Raw genomic sequence first — 24,641 nt, 5'->3', positions numbered from 1 at the left:
GCAAGAATGAGATTTATGGATCATTCTTATCTTTGGTTTTCTTGACGTTATAATTCATAAAAGTATTTTATCCACTTCACAAAAATTTTGATGACATTTATGTGAAGGTATGACATTTGTCAAATTCAAAAAATCCATACATGTTTAACTTTTTTTTCGTATATATATATATATATATATATATATATATATATATATATATTGTGGTCTGTACTGAATGTTAATGGGCCATTGAATGTAAGTGTTTCAATGTGACCAGTCTTATTTATCTGGGTTTATTTTGACTTGAATATAGTATGAAGAAATAACTTAAGTTTTTTATTTGTTACGACCAATTTCGGTTTGTTAAAGCATTCTCAAGTAAACTGGTATATTTTGTGAAAACAATGCTAAGTCAGGTACGTACAATAGGAACCTGAAATAACAAATGTTATAAAAGGTACAAACAAGTCATTTTGACTTAATGACTTATCTTAATAATACTATCACTATATAATTATTTCACTGGTTTACTTCGCTTGTTAAACTGATCGCTGCCGCAATTTGTAGAGTAATACAATAATTAATCTGTATTTTTGTTATCCCACATTCTTCAAATTGGGTATTACATTCCCCTACCAGAATGGTTGCATCCAGCACAATCTCGATATACAGTAGCAAATACTTCCTTTGCTAATTGCCAGGACCGGTTCCGTGATGATACCATAAAAATAATGTTCAAATTCCAGATATTTTCAGGCATCTATTCCAATTAAGTTATTTTTACCGAATTTTACAAAGATCGTGCGAAAATATAAAGTTGAATTCATAAATAATCTGACCCTTGTAAATATTATTATAATTAATTGTGACCAGTGCTTGCGCATAATTATGGTTCTCCTCATACAGCAAAGGGTAATAAAATGAGGGTGTACTGTGGGTGTGAGACGATGACAGGGGAATGGAAATCTTACATTTCCTTGCCCCCGTGTAAATATTGATCAAACGAAGTTGTCATCGAAAATTTGATTCTGAAACACGCAATCTTGAAATAATGGCTTTACTGTTTGACTATTCGTGAACGGAAAGATTTATTGGATCGTTTACATTTTTATGACGATTGAGGGATGAGGATTTACCAAAAAGGACAAATGGGACATTTTGTATCCATTTATACTCGATCATTCCTAGATATGCGTGGAAATTGTAATGTACTAGTAGCATTTTTCTGGTAGTTGAAGTATTATTGCTCATAAATATGTTGATGATTTATCTCCATATAAGAGAGTTTTTTTGGTTCCATTTCCATTTTTCATTGATACATATTTGAAACCGTTACAGCTTCTATGACCCTTTTTGTTAAATGTTTTTTTTTTCAATTCATCTGTTTTATTGATATACAGGCATTGAATGTATGAGTTAACAAATTGTTCTCTCAATAAATTGATGGATGTAGCTGTTACTACTTGGTAGGAAATCATAATGAAGAAAAGAGAATTGAAACTTTCTGTTTTTTACCACTATTATTTGTAACTAACGTTACTGCAGTTTTGTCCAATAAGGATATTTTCAAACTAACAATGGTTTATTAGATTAGCACTTATATAGCACCCCTGTAGGTAATAATAGTGATAGATACTTGGCTTGATTGAGACTTTAATTTACAATTTACCATGCGGGTGTGCTAATTTAACAGGTTTCACCCGTAATGTTGATGCTTATTGAGTTTATAACCCTTCCTTGCATAGTGCAAAATTTCCGTATCGTTCAGATACGGGAACTTGTGGTTGCATGCCAAGTAATGGTTTGAAAACGTCGAATAATTTTTCCCTAGTCTGCAGGACCTTTCATGTTCAGCAAACCGTTTTTGGAAATTTCGACCACATTGTCCCACATAAACACTATTACACTACGGACACTTGAGCTTACAAACTCCAGATTTCTCCAACTTGTCCACCTTATCTTGGGCATTGAAAAGGAAATCAGATAACCTGGCATGTGGTCTAAATGACACTTCCACATTGTTTTTTCTGAAGTTACTCGCAATTATCTCTGTTATTTTTCCAAAATATGTTAGAGTTACCCCATTTCTTGATTTCTGGTTGTTTGACCTGAGGGTATATTAATCTGTAAGTGAATTTACGGCTTTGTTTTCTGACTAACTTCTGGAAAGTATTGTTCTATCCATATTTTTGTACGAATATCCCGAATAACTTGAACGAAGAATCCAAATTGTTATTTTCCTTGTAGATGCCAATCATTATTGAAATTTGATAACATACATTCCATAATATATTCAGTCTTCTGAATTACATGCAGTTTTCTAGATAATAGCTAGCCGCCCCGTGTTAAAAATTCCATTAATAATAAAAATATTTGTCAACACTTGTCTTAATTTTTCATTATTGATACATGTCACAAAATATGAAAATTCAGAAAAAAAGGAAAAACTTGAATCAGGTGAGTGAATCGATTAGGTTTCCTTTCTGATCGATAGGTAGGCAAACTCAACTTTCTTGCTATACAGAGGCACAACTTTCGTGCTTGCCTATCATTTTTTTTAGGTAACTATAATAACAATTCATACAGTAAAGTCTGTATCAGATGAAAATAAATTTATTATACTTTCTTCAAAGACTCAGAAAACAATTTCAAAACAGTTATAATTCAATCAATATCATTTTACAATATTTTACAATTATTACGCTTGCTGTGTGCCACGTCTGGGTCTAAACTGATCCTTCTCCTCAACTGCGGCGTTCTGTATATGTAGAGTAGGGAGGGTGAGTGTAAGCCCACGGCTCTTACGCCACATGTGATCAATTGTACATCCTCTCGAGGAGTTGTTCTCCTAGGTCATCGTCCATCCTGTCTTTTCCAGGAAGGTGGACAGGTCACTGGGAGACATCTCCTTTACATCGGCAGGTGTAGGCCAAGACACGCCGAACACACACTCTCTTATATTATTGACGATAACTCCGCACCCTCGCATAGGACATGCCTGACAGTCTCATCTTCCTGTTCACACATCCTGCATAGAGGTGTGTCCACTAGCCCCATATTATGGAGGTGTTTCCTTAGTTGACAGTGACCAGTCAGAAATCCTACTGTTAAGCGTGGATTTTTCCTGATCATCGGCAGATATTTCTTCGGCGCCAGCTTCCCAGGGTCGCCCAGGGTGATCCTGGCAAGATTGCATCCTTTGATTCCATCCCATCTCTTTAGGGATTGAGCATGGGTGTAACATTTGGCTAGTTCCGTAATTGTCGAAGTCATCAGGCGTAGGTGCCACTGGCGGCGTTATTCAGCAATGGAATAATAATTAACGATTTTATTGGTAGAATCAAACTTACAACGTCAGTCCGAAAGGTTATTTTTCCATAAAATAAGGTGGCCTATTTCTTTGTATAATTGTATGGAACAGATTGCAGGTATGAATAATTCGTGTATTGTAAATATTGAGCCAACCAATTTCCATCAGCGGCCCGGATATTTGATCACGTCTTTTCAGACCTTGAATCAAACGGACACATGAGTTTTGAACCAGTTGTAACCGAAGGCACTCTCTTCTAGAAATTGCAGGCGGAAAAATCTAATGTCTCAATCACCCAAGATGATTTTAACTTTATCCAAATTTTTTCTATTCGAATAAATTAGTTTCAAGTTGACGAAGGCATGATGACACTGATGTGGCTATTGAAATCGAGAGAATAGTCTAGTATGAAACCAAAATTTTTTCGGGTTGTCGGACAGACTAAAGCTATTTACTCCGATATGGATGTCCAAGGAGTTTTGGCATCGAATGCTTGCTCATTTTCTAAGAAAGCATCGTAATGGATTTACAAGGGTTGATGGAGATACAGTAACGATTGACTCGATATCTGAATTTAGTTTAAAGTTTGCTAAAGGAAGAGCTTTTTTTAAGAAAAATAAATCTGTATATCATATGCATATTGATGATAGCAACATTAGCAATTGAACTTGATAAAATTTTGAAACTTTTGTGTATAGATGATGAATATCACATGTCCCATAATAGAGCCTGATGGGACTCCATTTTCCGTGTGCAGAAGGTTAGAACGATTTCCTTCCATCAAAATGGCCTGCATGTGATTTTTCAAATGAGCCGAAGTAATCCATCTGAATCCTCTGTGAAGCCAATATATTGTAGGATAGCAAGTAGTAAAGTGTGTTTGGAGCAGACTTTCGAATAATCAAGCATTACTAAAGACGTCAACTGTTTTTTTTTTCAATCGCCCTAAATATGTCATCGATAATATTCACAAGGGCAGTGACACAACTGTGTTAAAATCTATATCCCGACTGACACTTGGGAATAATACTATTAGAATCTAGGTGAGACCGAATCTGGGAAAATATTATTTTCTCGAACACTTAAGATAATGGTCAGAAAAGGTTATTAGACGAAAATATTTGAAATAAGTTGGAGTGGATGTTTCAGGAATGATACACGATGATTTTTTCCAGACTTGAGGAAAAACATGATTACTAATGCAAATATGAAAAATATAGGATATAATTGGGAGAATCACAAGCCATATGCTTTGGATTTGATTGACAAGATAACTTTATAAATAGCCAAATCCGTAGTAGGTAGAAATCTGATTTTAAAGCTAATACGTTGAAAGTCGAAGTGGGCTTAGTAGCATTATCCCCCTCTTCGAGTAACTTTATTCGGAGGAACTTGTCTGCTTTGTTTCAGCCGATGGCTGCTTATCTGTAGCCACAATCCCGTGAGTTCATGAACGTTTTCCCAATTCTCTGGTTGTACGACCGCGGTCTGTCCAGCGTTTTCCTTTTTAACATATATTAGCAGATGGATAGAAATACAATGGTGTAATAGCTTGAACACCTAGCTATGTAAAATATTTTGACGAAAAAACTCGATCTAAGGCACTCTTGATTTTTCATAAATAAAAGAGATCCAACGTATTTCGGCATTCCATTAACAGAGGGGCTAAGCCAACACTATTGTTTACATTTGGAAACGATTCTTACGATTCACCATGGTATTTCTATTTGTTCAATGGTATATGACCCACGATGACTGTCAGAGGTGTGAAGCTTCAGGATTTTGCTACTGTCATGAGGTTTGTCTTAGTTTGAGGCCTCCTCAGAATGAACCGATCAATATTCTTTCAGATAGCCAAGCTGCAATCGGGGCATTGAAGAACCCAAAAATGATATTTAGACAGGCTCTAATTATAATAGTTTCACTACCTATATACTTCGTGCTGGGATACTCAGGAATCATAGGCAACGAAACAATTGAGTCAAGTAGACATGGCTCATCAATTACGGGACCTGCACCAGCTGTGGGGATACCATATTATAGGAAAGAGGTCAATGAGAATACTTACTACTGGAAAAATACATCCGGTAACACAAGGAAAAACCTTTATATAGAAATCTTCGTAGAAAAGGACCAACGAATTGCTTCAACAAAGCGGATTTTCGATCCGGAAACCATTTTGGATCATAGAAAGTGAAGCACGTAAAATAAAAAATTGAAGAAAATTTCAATTTCTGGTATTAACACAATTATTTATTTCTGAAGGTCCCAACATTTTTTATCGTAAAATAACGCTTGTCCGCACGTTTCATAAATTACCGACCGAAAATTAAACGGATTGAACGTTGAAGTTCTGCGTCACCCACCGCAGACCTCTCGCCAACCGACTTCCATCTTTCATGCACTTTGATAAGTTTTTCACAGGTAGAATCTTCGCCAAGCAGGACCAGGAAAAACGGCCTTCGTGGACCCAAAAGTGTACTGATTCAAAGGGCGCTTATTTCGATTAAATTAAATAAGTATTCACTGAAATATTCTAATTTGAACTAGACTCATAAAAAACGGACAAAACTTCTGAAATAACCAGTATTTTTCCAACAGTGTAGTATTTATACGAACGATTTTTTTTATTTTGAAGGAAAATGGTATCACAGTTAAAATAAAAATCTCAAAGTAAAGAACATTATCTCGATTTAAAGATTCAAAAGACGTCCTCAAATCTCTTTGAAGTGGACAGAAGTCTTTACAGAAAAATTGCCTTTCAAAATATTATTAGAGGATTAATGGAAAATATAAAATGTTTCTTTAAAAAATTTAACTCATGATCATACAAACTTACTTAAAGGGATGTGATTCGCTATTTGAATAGAAATAAAAACTTTTCTGAAGTAATTACAGAAAGTAAAGACATTTCGGAATTCAACAAACATTTACATGTTGAAATCAGAAAGTAGCTGTCATATGTAGGTGCTTGTAGGTGCTTTTTATACCTACTGGTTCCTATTTTGGTATTTTTTGTATCATAATTTATTGTCGAAACTATAAGTACCTCTCTCGTTCAATAAAAAATGAATTCGGTTAGTTTCTCATAATACTAAATTTAAATTCTTTTCAATAATATCTATGTTCAAATAAAAAAAAATTTTTCAAACTGAAATGAATGAAATACTTCTTTAAAAGAAATCCTTTTCATGTTCATTCTATACAAATTTCCTGTTATGTTCAGTCGATCATAATATAGTTTTGTGTATAGATTCACAAAACTCTTGTTATAAACGAATTGAGTTATTTGAAGAGATACAATTTTGAATTCAAACAAACAATATGTTTTCAGATCAAGTTGATATTACTCTCCATTTGAAACAGTTTATTTTGCTCTTTAAATAGGCGGTAGATTTTTGAGATGATATTATATTTTCTTGATTCAAAATAGTTCATCTTCGTAATAATATAATCAAACGAATGATGTCGTTGAAAGGCCAAGAAATTTGATTTCTTCGTTAAAAAAAAAAATTATTTCTCTATGACGCTGCTGGCATGAAGTAATAATTTCTCCAATAGAGATGCACATTTTAAAGCAACCTGTGATTTTCTTTGAAAGAAATACTTTTTACTGTGATACCAGCGAATAAACTAGAACTTTTAAAAATTGTTTTAAGCTCCTTTATGCATCATTTTAATATTTGTCTGTATTTTGGGTATTGTCAAAAGACGTCTTATAGGGAAACGTGTCGCGGTTTTGTAAACTTTCAAGCGGAAATCTCGCATTGAAGTGTTTTTTGAATACGTTATTATCATCTATGTTTTTAACTATTGAGTTAATGAGGTACCTAATATGAGTAAAAATGGGTGTCAAACCGAAGGAACATAAAATGGTCACCTATATAAATTTTCGATTTTTCGAAGATGCGTGTTTTCTGAGAGATCTTTATCTGACGCTGTTTCATATGATTTTTGATAAAAACACTGCTGATGAGAAAGTTGCGTTTCTCGTAAACTGTCTCTTAAATTTATTTGATAGGCACGCTCATTTAATAACTTACAGAGTCACAAATCCCAAATCACCTTGATTAACGGGTACTATGAAGGAAATTATCTTCATTAAAAATAAAGCTTTACAAAAGCCTAAAATATTCCAATTGGTCTTGCATTTGAAATTCCATAAATATTTGCTGAATTGTATCAACAGCGCCATAAAAAAGTTCTGATGAAAAATAATTATGAGTTATCTCAGAGAAAACAAAATCATTCCAGGTGAAAATAGGTCCTACTTGATAACGAGTTAATCATTTCTGATTGAGATTCTAATTTACCTTTAAAATTTTCATTTTTCTTTTCAAGTACTTCATTTTTTTTTCAAATCTCTAACTTTGAGTTATTGATGGGTTCTAGTTCCCACAAGATCAACTCTGAGGCATAATCCGAGACTCTTTACGACTTGACCCACCAAGTGATCAATGGTTCATATATTTGAACAAAAATCAAAAACTTCCTTTTTATAATAAGACACTGTAAAGAGCAATTTCATTGGTATATTTTTTTATTTGATCTGGACCGGAAGATTTGTTGATGAGCTGAAAGCTTTGGACTTTGACAAAAACGATCTACTTGGGACAAACGGTTTATTTCTAATTGTCGGTACGTGTAGTTCTTCAATTTCGTTTTCTTATGTTGCATGTGTTGCGTATATCTACTAGCAAACCTATCATCAATTCTGACACTCTTACAATGATTTTTTATAATCGAGAACAATCACCATTGTTCAGAAATATTTTTATTGTGTGGAAAATTTCTATTTTTTTTCCGTAACGTTTAATGATTCATAATTTCAGGTGGAAAATTCGTATTCGTTTTAATATCGGTTGTGTATAGGAATAGATCGACAATTTTAATCAAAACTCTATAGATTCTGTAATTACGTCGGGATAAAATGATGTTTCTCTCTATTTTGAAAAATGAACAAATTATGAATGGATTGATTCGTTTTCCATTTTCAAAACATTAAAAAAATACTTGTGAACAACACCTCATTTGCAAACAGCTATATTTCTTTTGACGCACGTCTAAAGAATAGAATCCAGTTGTCATATTTATTTCATAAAAAATGTCTTATGCAAGGAATATTTGCTGAAATTATGTTTTGAAAACAATGGTTTTCATATATGATTTGTTTCCATATAAAATAAATACTGTAATGTTTCGACCAGTTTAAGATATTCCACTCTTATATTTACATAATCAAGAAAAGAGGATTGAAAACTTTCTTTGTTTTTTACCACTTATATTTGTAAATAACATTAAATATATAAGTTTGAAAATGTCCTTATAGGACGAAACTGCAGTAAAGTTAGTTACAAATAAAAGTAGTGAAGAACATAGAACGTTTTCAATTATCTTTTCTTCATTAACAGCTACATCCATCAATTTATATTTACATCATTCTCAAACAGATGTATTATCTTTAAAAGATTGTTGTTTGCTCGAAATAGGTAATTTATTATAAATATTTCATGACTACTTGGAATCTTCAATTTTTTAATTTCTCCAAATAATGCGTTTGTTTATGGCAAAATTTGCGTTAATAAATAGTAATTTTCAGTCATCCTCCAAGGATACGAACATAGTGATGACGTTTGTATTAAAGCGAACCTTGTCGGTCTGCCATTTTTGATGAAGTTAAAAATATCGATACTATCTAATTCCGAAATTTGACTGCGTCATGCGAACTCTTTTATCTACGATCATCCCAGCCAATAGAAATTGCGATCGATATAACTAGGGGATGGTGTGCACTCATTGGTTGTATAAATTTCCCACGAAATCCAATCCTGATTCTCGAGTTCCATTTGTAAGGTTAACTTCAATTTTATTTATTTATATTCAAAGTTTATCACGTGTCATGTGTTCAATGAAAAATTGGAAATTTATAATTGGATAGGGTTGGAAATTCCTGGTATTTTAACTCAACAGTTTTTATCTTCCTATAAAGTTCATCGATAGGCCGAGCAATTAAATTATTCATGACTAACTCTTATGGCTGTATATTTCTTAATATATAAAGAATGGAAAATTTTCTATGAAGGAAACTAGCAAATTTGAAAATTCTTTGGAAAACAAGATCATCTCCAGATATTTTTTACAAAACATGATCCAATGTTAATATGTTCATCATTACTATCATATTTATTATTATTATTAAAATATGTTGTACAATATCTAAACATTCATAGTACAACAGATAAAGATCATCAATTACTCAGATGTCCAGGTGATATCTACTAAGTTTTTTGTATTTTTTTCGGTTGCCAAAAAGTGTTGTCTAGCCTAGCATACAGCTCGTCAAATCTAGGAAGATACTTGATAACTCTCCCTCTTTGTCTCTCGCTCTCACAGTGTTCTAACACTATCGCTAATTTCTCATGTGACAAACGCAATAAATGGAGCTTAACAAATAAGTAGAAATCAATACACTTTATTCATTTCTTAAAAAACCGAGTTGACAAAATGCCTTGCATTGAAGATCATGACTATTGATTTCCAATGTTTTATGATTACATGATATCAGTCTCATGCATAGGAATATGTTGTAGTGTATGGCCTGTTGATAACCCTAGGATGTTTATTCCCAGCAGATAATGGTTTAATATTGTCTGGTTTCATCCAGAGAGACATTTCATGAGTTTAAAAAGCTCCGCAGTTACTTTATGAAATTTCTGAGTTTTGTAGACCTTTGGACATTTTGGTATAAAATTTCCGGTGTTAAAATAGTTCTTGAAATAACAGAAAGTGATAGTGATTGATTGAATCAGCACAAACTGTAAATCATTGATTGCCATATAAGATCGTCACAACAAAAGAAAATATGGAACGTTTCGATCTGCCATGATTCTCATCGTTTGAACTCCGTGGAAATATTCTAGATTTACCCCATTCAACACTCCTAATAATGGTTTCCAAGCAACCGTTCAACTGGGGTTGAGGCAAATAACAATGCCCACCTACGTTGTAATACCTTCAAACTGTTTTGCTAGTTCGGTTGTAATTTTTATACAGGAGTGAAACTAGTTCCTCAAATGTAATAATTGTACTAATTGAACTCGGCACTACCACGTCACGTGTTTTTCGCCAAAGTGTGAAAAATATCGACATTTATATTATTCACCAAAATGCGGATTCACCAGCGGTGCGTATGGTAAATCAGAAAATAACCTAAAACGGTATCTTAGTGTTACGCGATTCAATAAGTTGGGTGATAACCTTGCTCTGGTTAGAAATTCTTCAAAAATCGTGTCGATGATGGACATTAAAATAAAAATGTGCTAGCGATTAGGAAATATGGAATTTTGGGATATGGATGATAGGAGAGAATCACGACACAGAACATTGCAAGGTATTTATTGACTGATTGCTAATGAGGAAAAGAAAGATGTTTTTTACTTTTTGATGCTCAAAAATAACACTAAAACTATTCTCATACTTCCTATATTTTATTATCTACTTTTTTAATAATATCTATTAAGTAATCTACAGAACAAGCAGCTCCAATAATCGATTACAATACCAAAAACCAATTAAATAACCATTCTTAATACAATACAATGACTAAAACCAAAATAACTCCAAATCACCATAATTCAATTCAAGGACACATTCAGTTGAGAAGACAAATGAACCCTTTTTATTTAATTTTTTTTCAATTTATATTGGCCCTCAGTTACAATTTGGATTAATTTCTTAGAATGACATCTCAATTTCAATATTTTTCAAAAATGTTTTTATATTACATTCGACAAATAAATCTATATTCCTCAAACAATTTGCAAGAGAACACATATTGCAAATTGTTTGAGGGATATAGATTTCTTTGTCAAATGTAATGTAAAAACTTTTTTTTTAAATATTTACTTTTGAGATGTCATCCTTAGAAATTAATACTAATTGTAACTGAAAGCCAATTTAACATAAATGAAAAAAATTTAATAAAAAAGGTCTATTTGTCATTTTCAACTGAATGTGTCTTTGAATTTGATTCAGGTGATTTGGAGTAATTTTAGTTTTAGTCATTGTATTATATTGAGAATGGTTGTTTAATTAGTTTTTGATATTGTAATCGATTATTGGAGCTGCTTCTTCTGTAGATTACTCAATAAATAAAATAAAGTAAATAATAAAATAACCTATATATTAACGACTTACTTCGTTACTTGAATTATTTATATTTTCATAACCTACACCTTACGATTTGATCTCCACAAACTTTATAAAAAAAATATCACATGTTTCGCTAACACAGTAGCTTTTCCGTTTCTGGACTTCTCCCTATTTTACCTGATCCTTTTTATCTTCTCAATTTTAGGAATATCATCAATATTAATCAATGCATACAGCGTGTAAAAGCCAAATGGAATAAATTCATTATTTCGGTTACTGTACATACTAAAAAATCCCGAAACACGTTAAATGTAAATTATAATTTGACATTCTTCAACGTAAAAATTCCACCCCTATCTTCAACCCCCTTCGAATGACAGGTACAACTCCAATTTTTTAAATGGCAAGTATGGATGCCTGTCTACTCGATGTATGTGGGTTTTCCTCAAATTCAAACATCACTTCGAATTTGAGTTCACTACTCATTGCATTGGCAGCTGCTTTTTTTATCTGTGGGGACCAACCTCGCGAAACTGCTTCTCTATTTTGCTTATTGTTCCTCGACATATGAGCAGCAAATTAGGAAATTTCTCATGAAATATGCGAGCTACTTCCTGTTCTGTTCGGGTTTTATCTCCGTAACTAATTATTTGTAAAACTGTTATTTTATGCATTTCCGTTAATCTAACCATTTGTGAGACTTGAAGTTAACGAACTTTCAACTTAAGATAAAATAATGACAACTAATGTTGTAACTAACATACAAAACAAGTTGACAAGGCGTTAAACTAACGTTGCTACGGAAATTATTATATAGAGTGTTTTAAAGGATACCATCTAAAAAGAACATTGCTGTGGTTTTTGCTTACTTTCTTATTATGAATATCTCAACACGAAATAAGTTTCTAGTATATTGCAATACGTTTTGAGTGTATTTTATCGAATTTCGGTAACTACATGATTTTAATTTATTTCATCTCAATTGTTGCAATGAACTTGAAAGCGACAACATTTTTGAATAGAGAATGAAGAGACCTTTCAAACAGTATATCACAAGCCTATACTACTTAAAAAATTGGGGGTTGTACCTGTCATTCGACAGGGGTTGAAGGTAGGGGTAGCATTTTTCCGTTAAAGTATGTCAACTTCAAAGTGAGATTGAAAGAGTTTTCTATTAATGGTTGCTTTAAATTTGATTTGTGAAAAGTTCTCTATGTTTATAAATCATATATATGTAAATGTATTTCATTTCCCATGTGACATATCCCTATATCAGTTTGTGACCTTGAAGGATGCAATAAAAATTATTATATTATTATTGATATGTTGCGGTAAGCTTCACTTACCATTTATTGTTTGATTTATTTCTGTCGATTCATACTAATTGAATACTTTGTGTTGACTTCCAGAGCGGCATCTGACAATTTGCAGCAATAGTTTTTTTATTGTCTTTATAAAGTTCATCAAGCATTCGAATCTACTTTTATATAAGATATTTTTTTAAGACAAAACACAAGCACTTCAGGAAAATCTTTAAGGCGCTCTTAGAGCGGTGTCTGTGTGAAAGTAGTGAATCACATTGGATTTGAATCGCTGGAGATGAAATCCATTTGGAAAAACGTTATCAGGAAGTTTATCACACATAAACGCCGTTCTCCAAATGAAAGAGGTCTTTAACAGTGAAGTTGAACCTCAAAACGATAAGTAACCACAGTCCGTCGCGTATTTCTGATATGTATCGCTCTTGGTGGAATCAAATGTGCCAAGTCACTTGAATACTTTCCGTGAATGTATCTATAGAGAAGAGACAAATCTCCAACCTTTCTTCGATGTCCAGACTATCAAGGTTGCGTATCAATTTCACGCCTCCAATCAGGCGGATGGCTTTTTCTGGATGGAATCCATCAGCTTCCTTCTATGTTAGGAGGCGGAGCTCCATACATGAGAACAATACTTCACGAGAAGGTCTGATCTGAGCTTTATAAAGCATGAAAAGTTGCTGAGGTGTGTACAGTTTTCTCGTTCGGAAAAGCTTTTGACAAGCAATTGTTACGGGGGCAATTCCAATATGAACCTTCATCTACAATGAGATGAAAATGATTCCATAAATATCTGACATTATGCTGCATTATTGTTTCTTGACCAAAACCAGCCTGCTCACTCAGTGGTGTGGGCGTGGGAACTCAAAAGAAAAGAAACGTTATATAAAATAAAGGGGCGCCACCCGTTTAATACGGTTTTGTGTCGCCAAGAAACTTACTTAAACGGGAAAGAAATATAATCGACAATTATAAATAATCAACACTTAATGTCCAATAAAAAGAATTGATTTACTAGATATCCCTTAACCAATACAAGTTGATAACTATGGTTGATAACTGACAACATATCGTTCATATATGAATCTCCAAATATAGCTATAATTGGCTCACAAATAAAACTATTATTATTATGACATAAGAAAATATGGTCTCATATATTCAGGTGTTAATAAAATGTTTATAATTAAGGAAGAGTCTGCACTGGTATCTCTTGGTTTTTGCAGTATCGTAGCAGCAATCCCAGCGGTAGAAATTATAGATAAACAATGAAGAAATACTCGCTTACCGGACGTATCCTTCTTGCAATATTGTATATAAAAAAAATAGACCAAATAGTCCTCACGAATACCGATCCTACGACAATACTTCGGATCTTAGCTTGGCGGGACTTGAGGACTTTTCCTATTTCACCCAGACAATCTATCGTCGAGCAATAAATCGAAAGTGATCTGTGGTGCATTCAAGGAAATGAAAAATCCAAAACTGGAACCCTAAAAATTATACCATTCGAATCTTAGCATATAACACAACAAGGGAGAAGAATAGTTATTTTCAATGTTTGTTTTTGCCTTACCTCAATATTAGAGGGTTCATTTACTCAATAGTAGGTTTCCAAAAGAAAATGATAAGACACAAAATTTCCTTCAGTAGAGTTCAGTGCATAAATCCATAGAAGCAGAAGATTTCAGGATTGGTATCAATTGGAGCATCAAACTAATTCCTATATGATGATTTATATCTGCAATAATCCTCAAATCGACAAAACTTTATAACAATACCAAGTCGCTGATCTCCAGTACACTCGCTTACTGACTGAATGTCCTATTTTCACCGTGCACCGAGAATTCCAAAATTCGAGGGACGAATGATCAACAAACCTATTTGAAAAAAACTTAATATTTGCTGGAAGGATTCGAGGAAACGAGAGACGACACTTGACCGTTTTTCTGTCTTTGTTGAATTCGCACCTTTCATTCGAAGGAATAGGGTAGGCGTAGCGCGGGCATAGATTGTATTCGAGAGTTCGCACGGAGACCAATGAATAATATACCGGGGGATTTATAATAATATTTTTGAAAAAAAAATTATTGAATGATAGGGGAATTTCATTAATTTCAGTTACCAACGTTCGGAAATAAGTTGCTTGTTTAGGAATTCAACTATAATAAGACTACTGGGAAAATGAACTGTAAGACAATCTTTCGAATTCCAGCGACATGATTATGCCAAGACATATTGGTGTCAATTTTTACACCCAATAAACTTATCGAAGCAAAAAGCGGAATTGTGTGACCTGACATTATTATATCCGGTTTGGAGACATTTATCTTTTTGAAGAAAACCGATGCCCGGATTTTTGTGGCATTGATTTGTACCTGGTTACTTTCACCCCAATTCGAAATCACTTCTAGATCCTCATTAAGATATTCAACCTCCTGCTACCAGTGAAGATGTGCATCCGCAGCCGACGTCCTGGAATCCAAATGTAATGATGAGACAATTGTGCTGTCGTCAGCAAAGCAATATATAGGGTTCTGGTTTTTTTCCAATAAGTCGTTGATATACAGTAAAAAGAGGGTTGGATACAATATGGATCCCTGGGGAACACCAGCGTTGATGGTGAACGTATTCGAGAGATATTCATCGACGGCCACTTGCAGGGAACGTTCTTTCAGGAAGCTGAAGAGCCATACACACAAATTATCCGACAAGCCGTCGCATCGAAATTTGACCAGCAAACTCTCATAGCACACACGGGTAAAGGCATTAGAAATATCAAGCGCAACAGCTCTTGACTCTCCATGTTCATCGATTGCGTTATTCCAAATATGGGTGACATACGATAGAAGGTCGCCTGATGATCTTCATTTCCGAAAGCCATAATAATGACCGCTCAAAATGTTCAAGCCTTCCAAATATTTGAGGATATAGTGGGTTACGACTTTCTCTATGATTTTTTATATCACTGATAGCAAAGCGACTGGTCTATAGTTATTTGGAAGAGTTTTCTTGCCCTCTTGGGAATAGGCTGAAAGCGAGTGATCTTTCAACAAGAAGGAAAAACTCCTTTCTTGTAAGATATGCTGAAAAGTCTTGCAAAATACTTAAGGCACACTTCATCAGGACCGGACGCCTTATTGATATTGAGCTGTTTCAAATTTCATCAGACTAGACGCTGTTGTGTGGGAATAGTGATGCCTTTCCCAGGAAATTGACTGAAGTGGGGCCGCAAATTGTTGAGCGAGTAGATTTGCTTTTTCTATGGCTGTTGTTGCAATTGAACCATCCGCTTGTGTTAGTGGTGGATTTTGTAAAGTTCTATCATGAATCACACGTTAAAAGGTAAGACCTCGTTAATCCTCAGTTCGCACAAGTTTCGACTTCTGAGGGTTGTCGTTCGTAGAGGTGCGACAGCTGGTTAACAGAAAAACAGATTTTTTTTCAAACAGCTTTAGCTACCGACCAGAAGGATCTAGACCCGTAGGGATTGGCAAGCAGTTTCCCCCTATTTCTCTGATTGTGAAGTTCTTTGCTTTCATTTATCCTAAGTTTGCAGCGGTTGCGAGCATTAACAAACTTAGTTCGGTTTTTGGTACTGGAATTTTTGCGCCTCTGCCGTTAGGCGAGATTTTTGGAGGCGACAACTTGCTCGCAATCTTTGTTGAACCAAAGTTTGCCGATAGAAGGTCGTAAGCACAAGTTGATGGATTTTTAGTGCTGAAACAAACATGGAAATGGTCTTGAAGATCCTCCCATTCAGCTGATCTGTAATGCCAAACTTTGCGCAGCTTAGATTGTTCCCCAACATTTATCGGTAATTCACTCAACACTGAAATGAGTTTGTAGTCAGAATATTCCAATGGAGACGTTACGGTGACTGTAAAATTCTGGATTGGTTGTTAGGTATAGATCGAGAAGACTAGCAAATTTTCCATCACGTTCAGGGATCCTGGTTGGCTCATTTATAATGTTAGTAAGTCCGCTGGTTATTGCAAAAGCCTCAGCTTCGCGATCTTGTTAGTCGTTATAATTTGAAAATTTGAGCCATTCGATATTGTGGACATTGAAGTCACCGAATATGGAAATTTCGGCACTGGGATGATTGATTTGCAGAAAGTCAATGGTGTTTGCAAGTGAAGAGAATAGTTCCCTATATTGTGATAATAGAAGTATCGGACAGGAATTAATAATTGTTACTAATGTTTCTGGTGATTTAACTTGAAAACAATTGCAGAGGTATCATCGTATCCAGCTACAATTTTTCGTTTTTAATATCTTTAATATCAATCAAGTCATGTTATCATAGATAGGATCATGGATTGTGTTGCTCAAGTTTTGAGAAATGAATGTGTAGAAAATTCGATCTTTATGTTATACATTCACAAATTTAAAATCAACTGCGGCATTGTTACAGAGGAATCTTGTGTTGACTCTCGATAACGTTCAAAAACTATAAATTTCATTGTCAAAAAAGTCCCTCTTTAACGTGGATTCAACCCCTGAATGAAATTGGTTTCGGTGCATCTAGAATGTAAATTTGTTTGTTCAATAAATCAGTTTATTGTTTGTTCATCGTCATAACAACGACCACATTCGTTTCCTATTCAACACGCAAATTTAGCTGTTACGGTAGTTATCCAGAACAACAGGTAATTATTCATTTCGAATAAAACATAATAGAAAATTTTACTCGGATTTGAAAATGAAAAAAATACTCATTTTGTATACCATCAGCTAGCCGTATAGAGTCACTTTTACAAGTTTTGAATTAACGTACTCAAAACAAGATAAACACTTTTTAAATTTTCACAGAAATATTTCATTAAACCGTGACGCGTGTTTCGCTATAAGATTGCTTCTTCAGGTTCAACCATTCACAAAACTGATAAAACTGTTAGCCAACATTGGCCATCACACGTTAAAAGCTTAGACCTCGTTAGCTCGCACAAGTTTCAACTTTTGAGAGTTGTCGTTCGTAGGGGGGCGACAGCTAGTTAACGGAAAAACAGATTTTTTCAACATTATCAAATTGATTCATTTAAACTTGAGAACAAGAGGATGCAATCTATACAAAACAAGCGAAGGGTTTAAAAAAAAAGCTCTTAGGATTTTCTAGTTAGAAAATAAGGGATATACTTAGCGGCTAAATTGTTACGAATTGAAAAATGCCGCCCAATTATTTTATTTATCAGGGATTTTTTTTTATTTAACACTTCAATTATAGGAAGGACCGTTCATGGAAGCTTCGAGTTTCTAATCAAGGCATGGAAAGAGAGGTTTTGAAATTATGGAAATATAATCAGCAATACTTACTGTTGAAAACACTTTTTCCTCACTAGAACAAAAATGATTTCTCTCGACGCGCGTTTCGCTAACCACGTTAGCATTATAAGGAGATGGCTGAAATCTCCCAATTTGAGGTTAAAATTTATAATTACGATATACAATTTAGGTACTTAATGTAAAATATACATTTTCTCACAGTTTATTACACGTTTATTATTTATTACACATCAACTTTAATAATTTTTTTTATTGATTGCAGGTCGAGGAAATGATTTCGTTGGAGGCATCGACAATGAAGCTTTGGATTTTTCTCAGTTGGAAGATTTCATCAACAGCGAGGGATCTCAGGGAAATAATTCGTATTTTGGTGAATCGCTGAATTCGCCTTCTGGAAAACTCCTGAATGTCATTGTGGAAAACAAACGTAATAACAACGGGTGAGTTATAAATTCTCCATAATCAAACTTATTTTATTAAAAGTGGAATTTTATTAGAAGTTGAATTTTTTAACATATACAACAATATTTCACAGTGTGGTTTTTATATAACAATGTACAATAAAAAATAACTATAGTTATAGTATTGAGGATTAACACGGAGTTGGAAGGTTAATAATTCGAACAAATTTAGGGCAACATTGATTATTATAATATGGAACATTAAAACATTGAAATATTCTTTGTAATAATTGTTTATTTCAATATTTTTTTTTATAAATCTGAAAATCAACTGATCATAATGACTATTAGTTCCAAAATGTATCGTTCAGTATAATAAGTATCAAAAAATGTGTTCATGCACAGTTTCGTGCAAATCAGAAACTAGCAAAGAAATTTAAAATTGTACTCAGAATTGGTAAAACAATCGACATAATTATATTATGTGTCCGCAGTGAATACTTCGATAGAGATGGTATTTCCCTATAGTCTGTCCAGAAATGAGAGAAACTACAGCAACAAATTGAATAAACGAATATACAAAATTTATTCTTGAAAAATCTCATTCATAACAAACAAAATAACAAATCAACTACGACAAATTGAAAATATGTCCAGTAGTAACCAAGACATTCTTCAACAAATGAGTATTCAGTTGAAGGGGATTAAAAAAATATTGTTTTTTTTAAGGCGGTATAAATAGATATCCCTTTGAATTATACCAACAGACAAACTACACCCATCAATAGGACCGACTTGACTTTTTTCATAGGAAGAAAATATTACATTATTTTCTTTTGGGTGTTTAAAGGCAATGGTAGAGGGGTTAGTCTTAGTGATATTCTTCAGTTTATTTCGAGAGCGCGTTGAATGAAAAGCCATACAACATGGAAGCTAGTTGTTCGGGAACGGTGAAGAGAAATCATTATGATTTCATTTTCACGACAGTAGTTATAGGATTGCAGAGTAGAATGTGAGGTGTGGTTGTCTAAAATGCGCATGACGGGAGGTCATCATGGGAGGCTTTGACGAATTTACAAAAATGCTTCAACCATTCGGGAAATAATTTCTCGTTCATCCAGATTGACCAACTGGACCATTTTTACTCAATCCCTCCTTTATTATTTTCCTCTTAAAAACAAACATTGGTGGAACATACTGTTCCGCAGGAATCATATAGCAAACTACAGTAGTGGTTTGACCTCGCTCTCCACTACTAATGGATCCAACTTGCTTTCTTTCCTTTGGTGCTAGAACACGAGATGGTTTGTGCACGGTTGTTATCCCGGTCTCGTCCACATTGTAAATGCAGTCCGGGCGAAAAACTATTTTTCCATTAGTCTTGTCGCGTTATCATAAAGCACATTTAAAAACTAGTACTCTATTCTTACTGGGCGCTTCTGGGTTTCTTAAGGATAATTGAGGATGTTTCCTAAGGAAACCATATATCCATTCTTTTCCACATGTTTCTTTATTGTCATTGAAGCTGTTTCTTATATTGTTTGATACAGCATAATCATATGCAACTTTCCCTATACTGTTTGGTGTTAATCCATAGAAAAGGTGTGATAATTTAATTACATAATGAGCTAGCAAGTTTTCTTGTTCGTTAGAAAAAACTGGTTCTTTCCTAACATAATTTTTTTAGCTGGAAACCGATTTCCTAAGACGATCTTGCAGGGTACCATATAGAATCGAGTAGAGACTAGCTCCTGTTCTAATTAAACAGGATTTTTGGCTGACCGCATTTAATGCTCGCTTCATCACCTCCTCTGTCCAGGAAAAACGGACTGTTTTTCTCATATAATTTCTTGGCATCTGTAAATTATAACAAAATTTCCATTAAAAAGCAAAGTATACAATATCGACCACTGGTTGGGTAATATCGACTGCCGTGATCGATAATAACTATCATCGACATCAACGTATATTTTCATCAAATATAATGCCTAACCTCAAAATTGTAACAATGCGAATGCCACAATGAATTGACAATAACACACTAATAACATTGGTTAGAACAAATTTTCAAAACAGTAACACATAAAAAGTACAAACCTTATTTCCAGAGGCAAACAATTTGTAAAAAATCGGCGAAAAAACAATTTTTTGTTATGTTTATAAAAATCTGTTTTAAAATCTGTTTTTCCGTTAATTAGCTGCCGCCCCCATACGAACGACGACTCTCAAAAGTTGAGAAACTTGTGCGAGCTAAGGACTAACGAGGTCTTACCTTTTAACGTGTGATTCCTAATTGCACCTCTGACTGATTACGTGGGTTTTCGGTAGTTTTGCAACTATGTCGCAAGGTAATAGCACTTATTAGAGTAGTGAAATTACGCTCTACTTTAGAAAAATTGTAGTGGTCGTTATTGTCTGCTGGTCGATATTAGACCACTTTCCCCTATATAATATACAATGATGGTCCCAATACCGACTCATGTGGAACCCCAGTTGTCAGTCATAGTTATAAATCAGGAAAGGAGTCGTATTTCGTGTAAAAAAATCATTTTTAAATTGCAAAGCGCTTTCGGCTGTTACGCCATCATCAGTGCGATACTCGTCAAGTATATACAAGAAGATCCTGCTGTCTTAAGGTACAACAACTTTAGTAAACACCATTCTGAGTGGACATGAACATGAACATCACAATAAGCAAACATTTGCACAAAGTGTGAGTATTTTAGTTTGAATATTTTTAAAATTATTTTCAATTTTAACGAAAACCATCTCCAACGTGCCAAGTACAAGGAGTCATAGTCATAGTTATGTCGCAGCATCAGCTCATATAGCCCTTGGATTTATTTCACAAAAAAAAACATTCCTTACTGGCTATGAATGATAAACATGTCATTGTTTGAATCGTTGTTCTAATTTATCAAAAAATAATATACCGAGCGACCTCACCAATGCATTGAATGTTACAAACTTTACTTCCCTTTATAGTTTTTTGGAAAATGTTGGCATCTCAAACAAAATTTAATGTACCTACTGTAACCGCTAATAACCCTAGTGGTTGATGCGGTGTTTTTCCTTTTAAATAAAAAAAAAATAACGAATGAGCAGGTGCATTACCGTGATGGAAAAGTCATGAATTGTTTTTCCACAATACCGGACGTTTTCTTTGTATTGCTTCTCGCAAGCAGCCCATATCTTCAAGATAATACTCCTTATTGACTGTTCTACCATGCAGCAAGAACTTCTGATGCACTTCGCCACGGTAATCAAAGCAAAACCTTGACATTTGATCGAACTTGGCGTCCTTTTTTAGTCTTGGCTCTCCTGGGCTCATCCATTGGGACGATTGGAATTTGGTTTCGACATCATAACCATATACACATGATTCGTCAGCAGTTATGACCCTTTTAAACAAATCTGGATCGCTGTTGAGGTCATTCAACAATTATTGAGCGATGCTTATGCGACACTTTTTTGGTCAAACTTTAGCAATTTTGGAATGAACTTCTGTGCCACAAGCACCATGCCCAAAATTTACCAAAAAATTACATGACATGAGCCAATCGATATGCCGACACCCTCAGCAACTTGTCTAATAGTGATTTGACGATTCTCCATAACAATTTTCTTCACTTTCTCAACATTTTCTTCGGATGTTGATGTGCTGGGGCGTCCATAAAAATTTGTCTAATTCAGAGTTCAATCACCATATGCCACAAACATGTTTTTAGAACTTAATTATTTTTTTTACACAAAATTCGAGGCAAATTATTTTATCCATTTATTTCGATGGCAGAAAATCGCCGAACACACAAAACACTTCTTACTTTTATGCCTTTCACCAACAAACTAAACAGCTGAAAATATGAACAAATGTTCGGGAAGAATGTACCAACATAAAAAAATGAAAAAATCGCTAATCGAATTTACGTAGCCCGCGAAAATTTAACATTTAATTTATTTTTTGTACAGACCACGTCATTTTATGACCTGTTGTAATTGTTTTCACTCCTTCCATTTCTAAAAAGTATTTATCCATTTGGTCGGTCGGTAGCCGAGCGGTTCGACGTGGGTGCTTTGTTCACTCAGTCAATCGGCCGATGTGTGAGTCGATGGTGGTTCAAGCCCCAGCCTGAACGCTCGATTTTCACTTGCTATCGTCTAACCCGTTTTAGGAATCACACGTTGAAAGGTAAGACCTCGTTAGTCCTTAGCTTGCACAAGTTTCGTCTTCTGAGGGTTGTCGTTCGTAGGGGTGCGATAGATGGTTAACGGAAAAAACATATTTTTAACATCTTTTTGTGTACCTGAACTCTAAAAGAAAATTTTCTTTTTCATGATGAATTTCATAGAACATTTTTTGATACGAATTCATAAAATTATTCCATTGATGTTTTTTATTTTTTTTTTATATAAAATATATGAATTCACTAATTAAGTGTTAGCATTGGGGTGAAAACCTGACAGTCAACATAATGATTGAAGATACATATTTTGAAACATTTTCTTCATTTCAGTCACTCATTACCCGAAAGTCCACCTGATAGCAGTTCGGAGCACCCGTATAGCCCTCAGGATGGCTGTGATGCCCCCATCACAGCCCAAGAGTCAATATATACGAATCTCAGTCAAAGTATATATAAACCGACAATACTCAGTCCAATTTTAACGGACAACCTTATCTTGGGGTCACACATCGTTGTTACGGATCAAAACAGTGAACAACTTTTAGATAATAGTAATATAATGCAAGACAGTGGACTACTTGTAAGTGGAGACATTAGGGGTAATGCTACAATTTTAAATAACAGGACCATACAAGAGAATCTCCAGAGCGACTCGAGCATTCTGCAGAGCAGGATAATCATCTCTGAAAGCAATGGTAAAGTGAATTCTATGAATAAGTTTAACTTGCATTTAGAACAAAATAGATGTGAATATACATTTTTGGATGATAGTTCATTCAGCTGTATTTTGCTAGAATGTTCAATCATACGAAGTCGATCTATAAGATTTGAAAACAGAATTTTGAAACGTACATGATTCCAACCGAATATTTTTAGAAAATATTCGATATATGATCAATTCAAAAATATCCACCCTTCTCTAGTTTTACTAGAGTGTTGAAACTGTTCACCCTGATAAGTAGCTGCATAACAAATTCTCTTCTGACATCAAAGATTGGTGGGCTCTAATATCAGTTTGTTGCATTTTGTGCAGGTGCCCAGGTACGCCCAATTACCAAAAAACTGTTTTATGTTTGTTAACAGATGATTCTTATTATCATACGGTTAGTTGAGAACCATCCTTCATTATTACCATTCCTCTATATTTACTGGGGTACGATTTCAAAATGAATTCTGAAAGAATATTTTATTATACTTTTTTACAATTGATTAGTGGGTTGTTCTGTAGTGGAGAACTTACATCAGTATGATCTGACAACTTTTTCAAATATGATCGGGAAAAGTATAGAATTCGAATCATCATAATTTTAAATTGTGATTCAAAACAACAAAAATGTCATCGATGTATCTCTCATACTCTTGGACTATTCTAATAAATTTCAACGTTCTTCAAAATTTTCCATAAGTCAATTTCAAACCTACAATTAACAATTTCGAAAAATTCTTCAACGGGTATGTTGGTAAAGAAACTTGGAATATCAAACCAACTCTGTTTGCCTTTACAAATAAAAAATGATTTGAGATATCTTGTACTTTGTAAATTGTCTTTTTGTTATCTTTAAGTATCTTCACCACTTGACAATGTGGTTTTTACTGATATGCTGCCAAATTTACTTTTCAATTAGTTTTAGTGTCCGACCGAAACTGATTTTTACGACCGAAACCGAATTTCGGCAACGATCTCAGTTTCGGCCGAAACTAAAACATCCTTACAAGGATTATGTTTTGAGGAAAACATAAAGAAAACGTTATTATAATCAGTCAGTCTTAATTTTTTCATCTTTAAATCACAACGTTATGCAGTCTTCAACATTTTCACTTATTGATAATCAACAAATTAACATAACAACCCTTATTCAAGAAAAAATATTAATTGCACCTTGAGGTGCATTTGAGTAGGTGTAGATTTTTCTTTTGAAATTATTAATGGTTTTTCAAAAATATTAAACAAAATTACTTATTTAAGTTGTTACCCATTATCACAATAGGTACTTAATATGTATGGATT

The 24,641-nt window shown here is 34.0% G+C and overlaps 1 protein-coding gene and 1 long non-coding RNA gene across 2 annotated transcripts in view; one reads left to right on the top strand and one right to left on the bottom strand.

Annotated features, from left to right (window-relative positions):
• The first annotated feature begins 10,071 nt into the window (after nt 1-10,071).
• LOC111504285 (myelin regulatory factor homolog 1) overlaps nt 10,072-24,641 on the top strand; it is a 33,235-nt gene continuing 18,665 nt past the window's right edge. The window contains exons 1-3 of the mRNA XM_074184593.1: nt 10,072-10,682; nt 18,311-18,488; nt 22,964-23,328. Of these exons, the coding sequence (XP_074040694.1) occupies nt 10,628-10,682; nt 18,311-18,488; nt 22,964-23,328 (598 nt within the window). The 5' untranslated portion in view covers nt 10,072-10,627. The remainder of the gene's footprint in view (nt 10,683-18,310; nt 18,489-22,963; nt 23,329-24,641) is intronic.
• Nucleotides 13,755-14,698, bottom strand: LOC111504289 (uncharacterized). Its single transcript, XR_002721983.2, has 2 exons — nt 14,339-14,698; nt 13,755-14,255 (listed from the first exon to the last, which is right to left on the bottom strand). It is a non-coding gene; the product is annotated as an uncharacterized lncRNA (long non-coding RNA).

Source organism: Leptinotarsa decemlineata, unplaced genomic scaffold, assembly GCF_025532065.1.
Source record: "Leptinotarsa decemlineata unplaced genomic scaffold, Ldec_3_MD MMD2_tig00026354_RagTag_RagTag, whole genome shotgun sequence".
Taxonomy (NCBI): Eukaryota; Metazoa; Arthropoda; class Insecta; order Coleoptera; family Chrysomelidae; genus Leptinotarsa; species Leptinotarsa decemlineata.
Note: the sequence above shows the minus strand (reverse complement) of the source record. Positions and strands in the feature narration are given on the sequence as shown.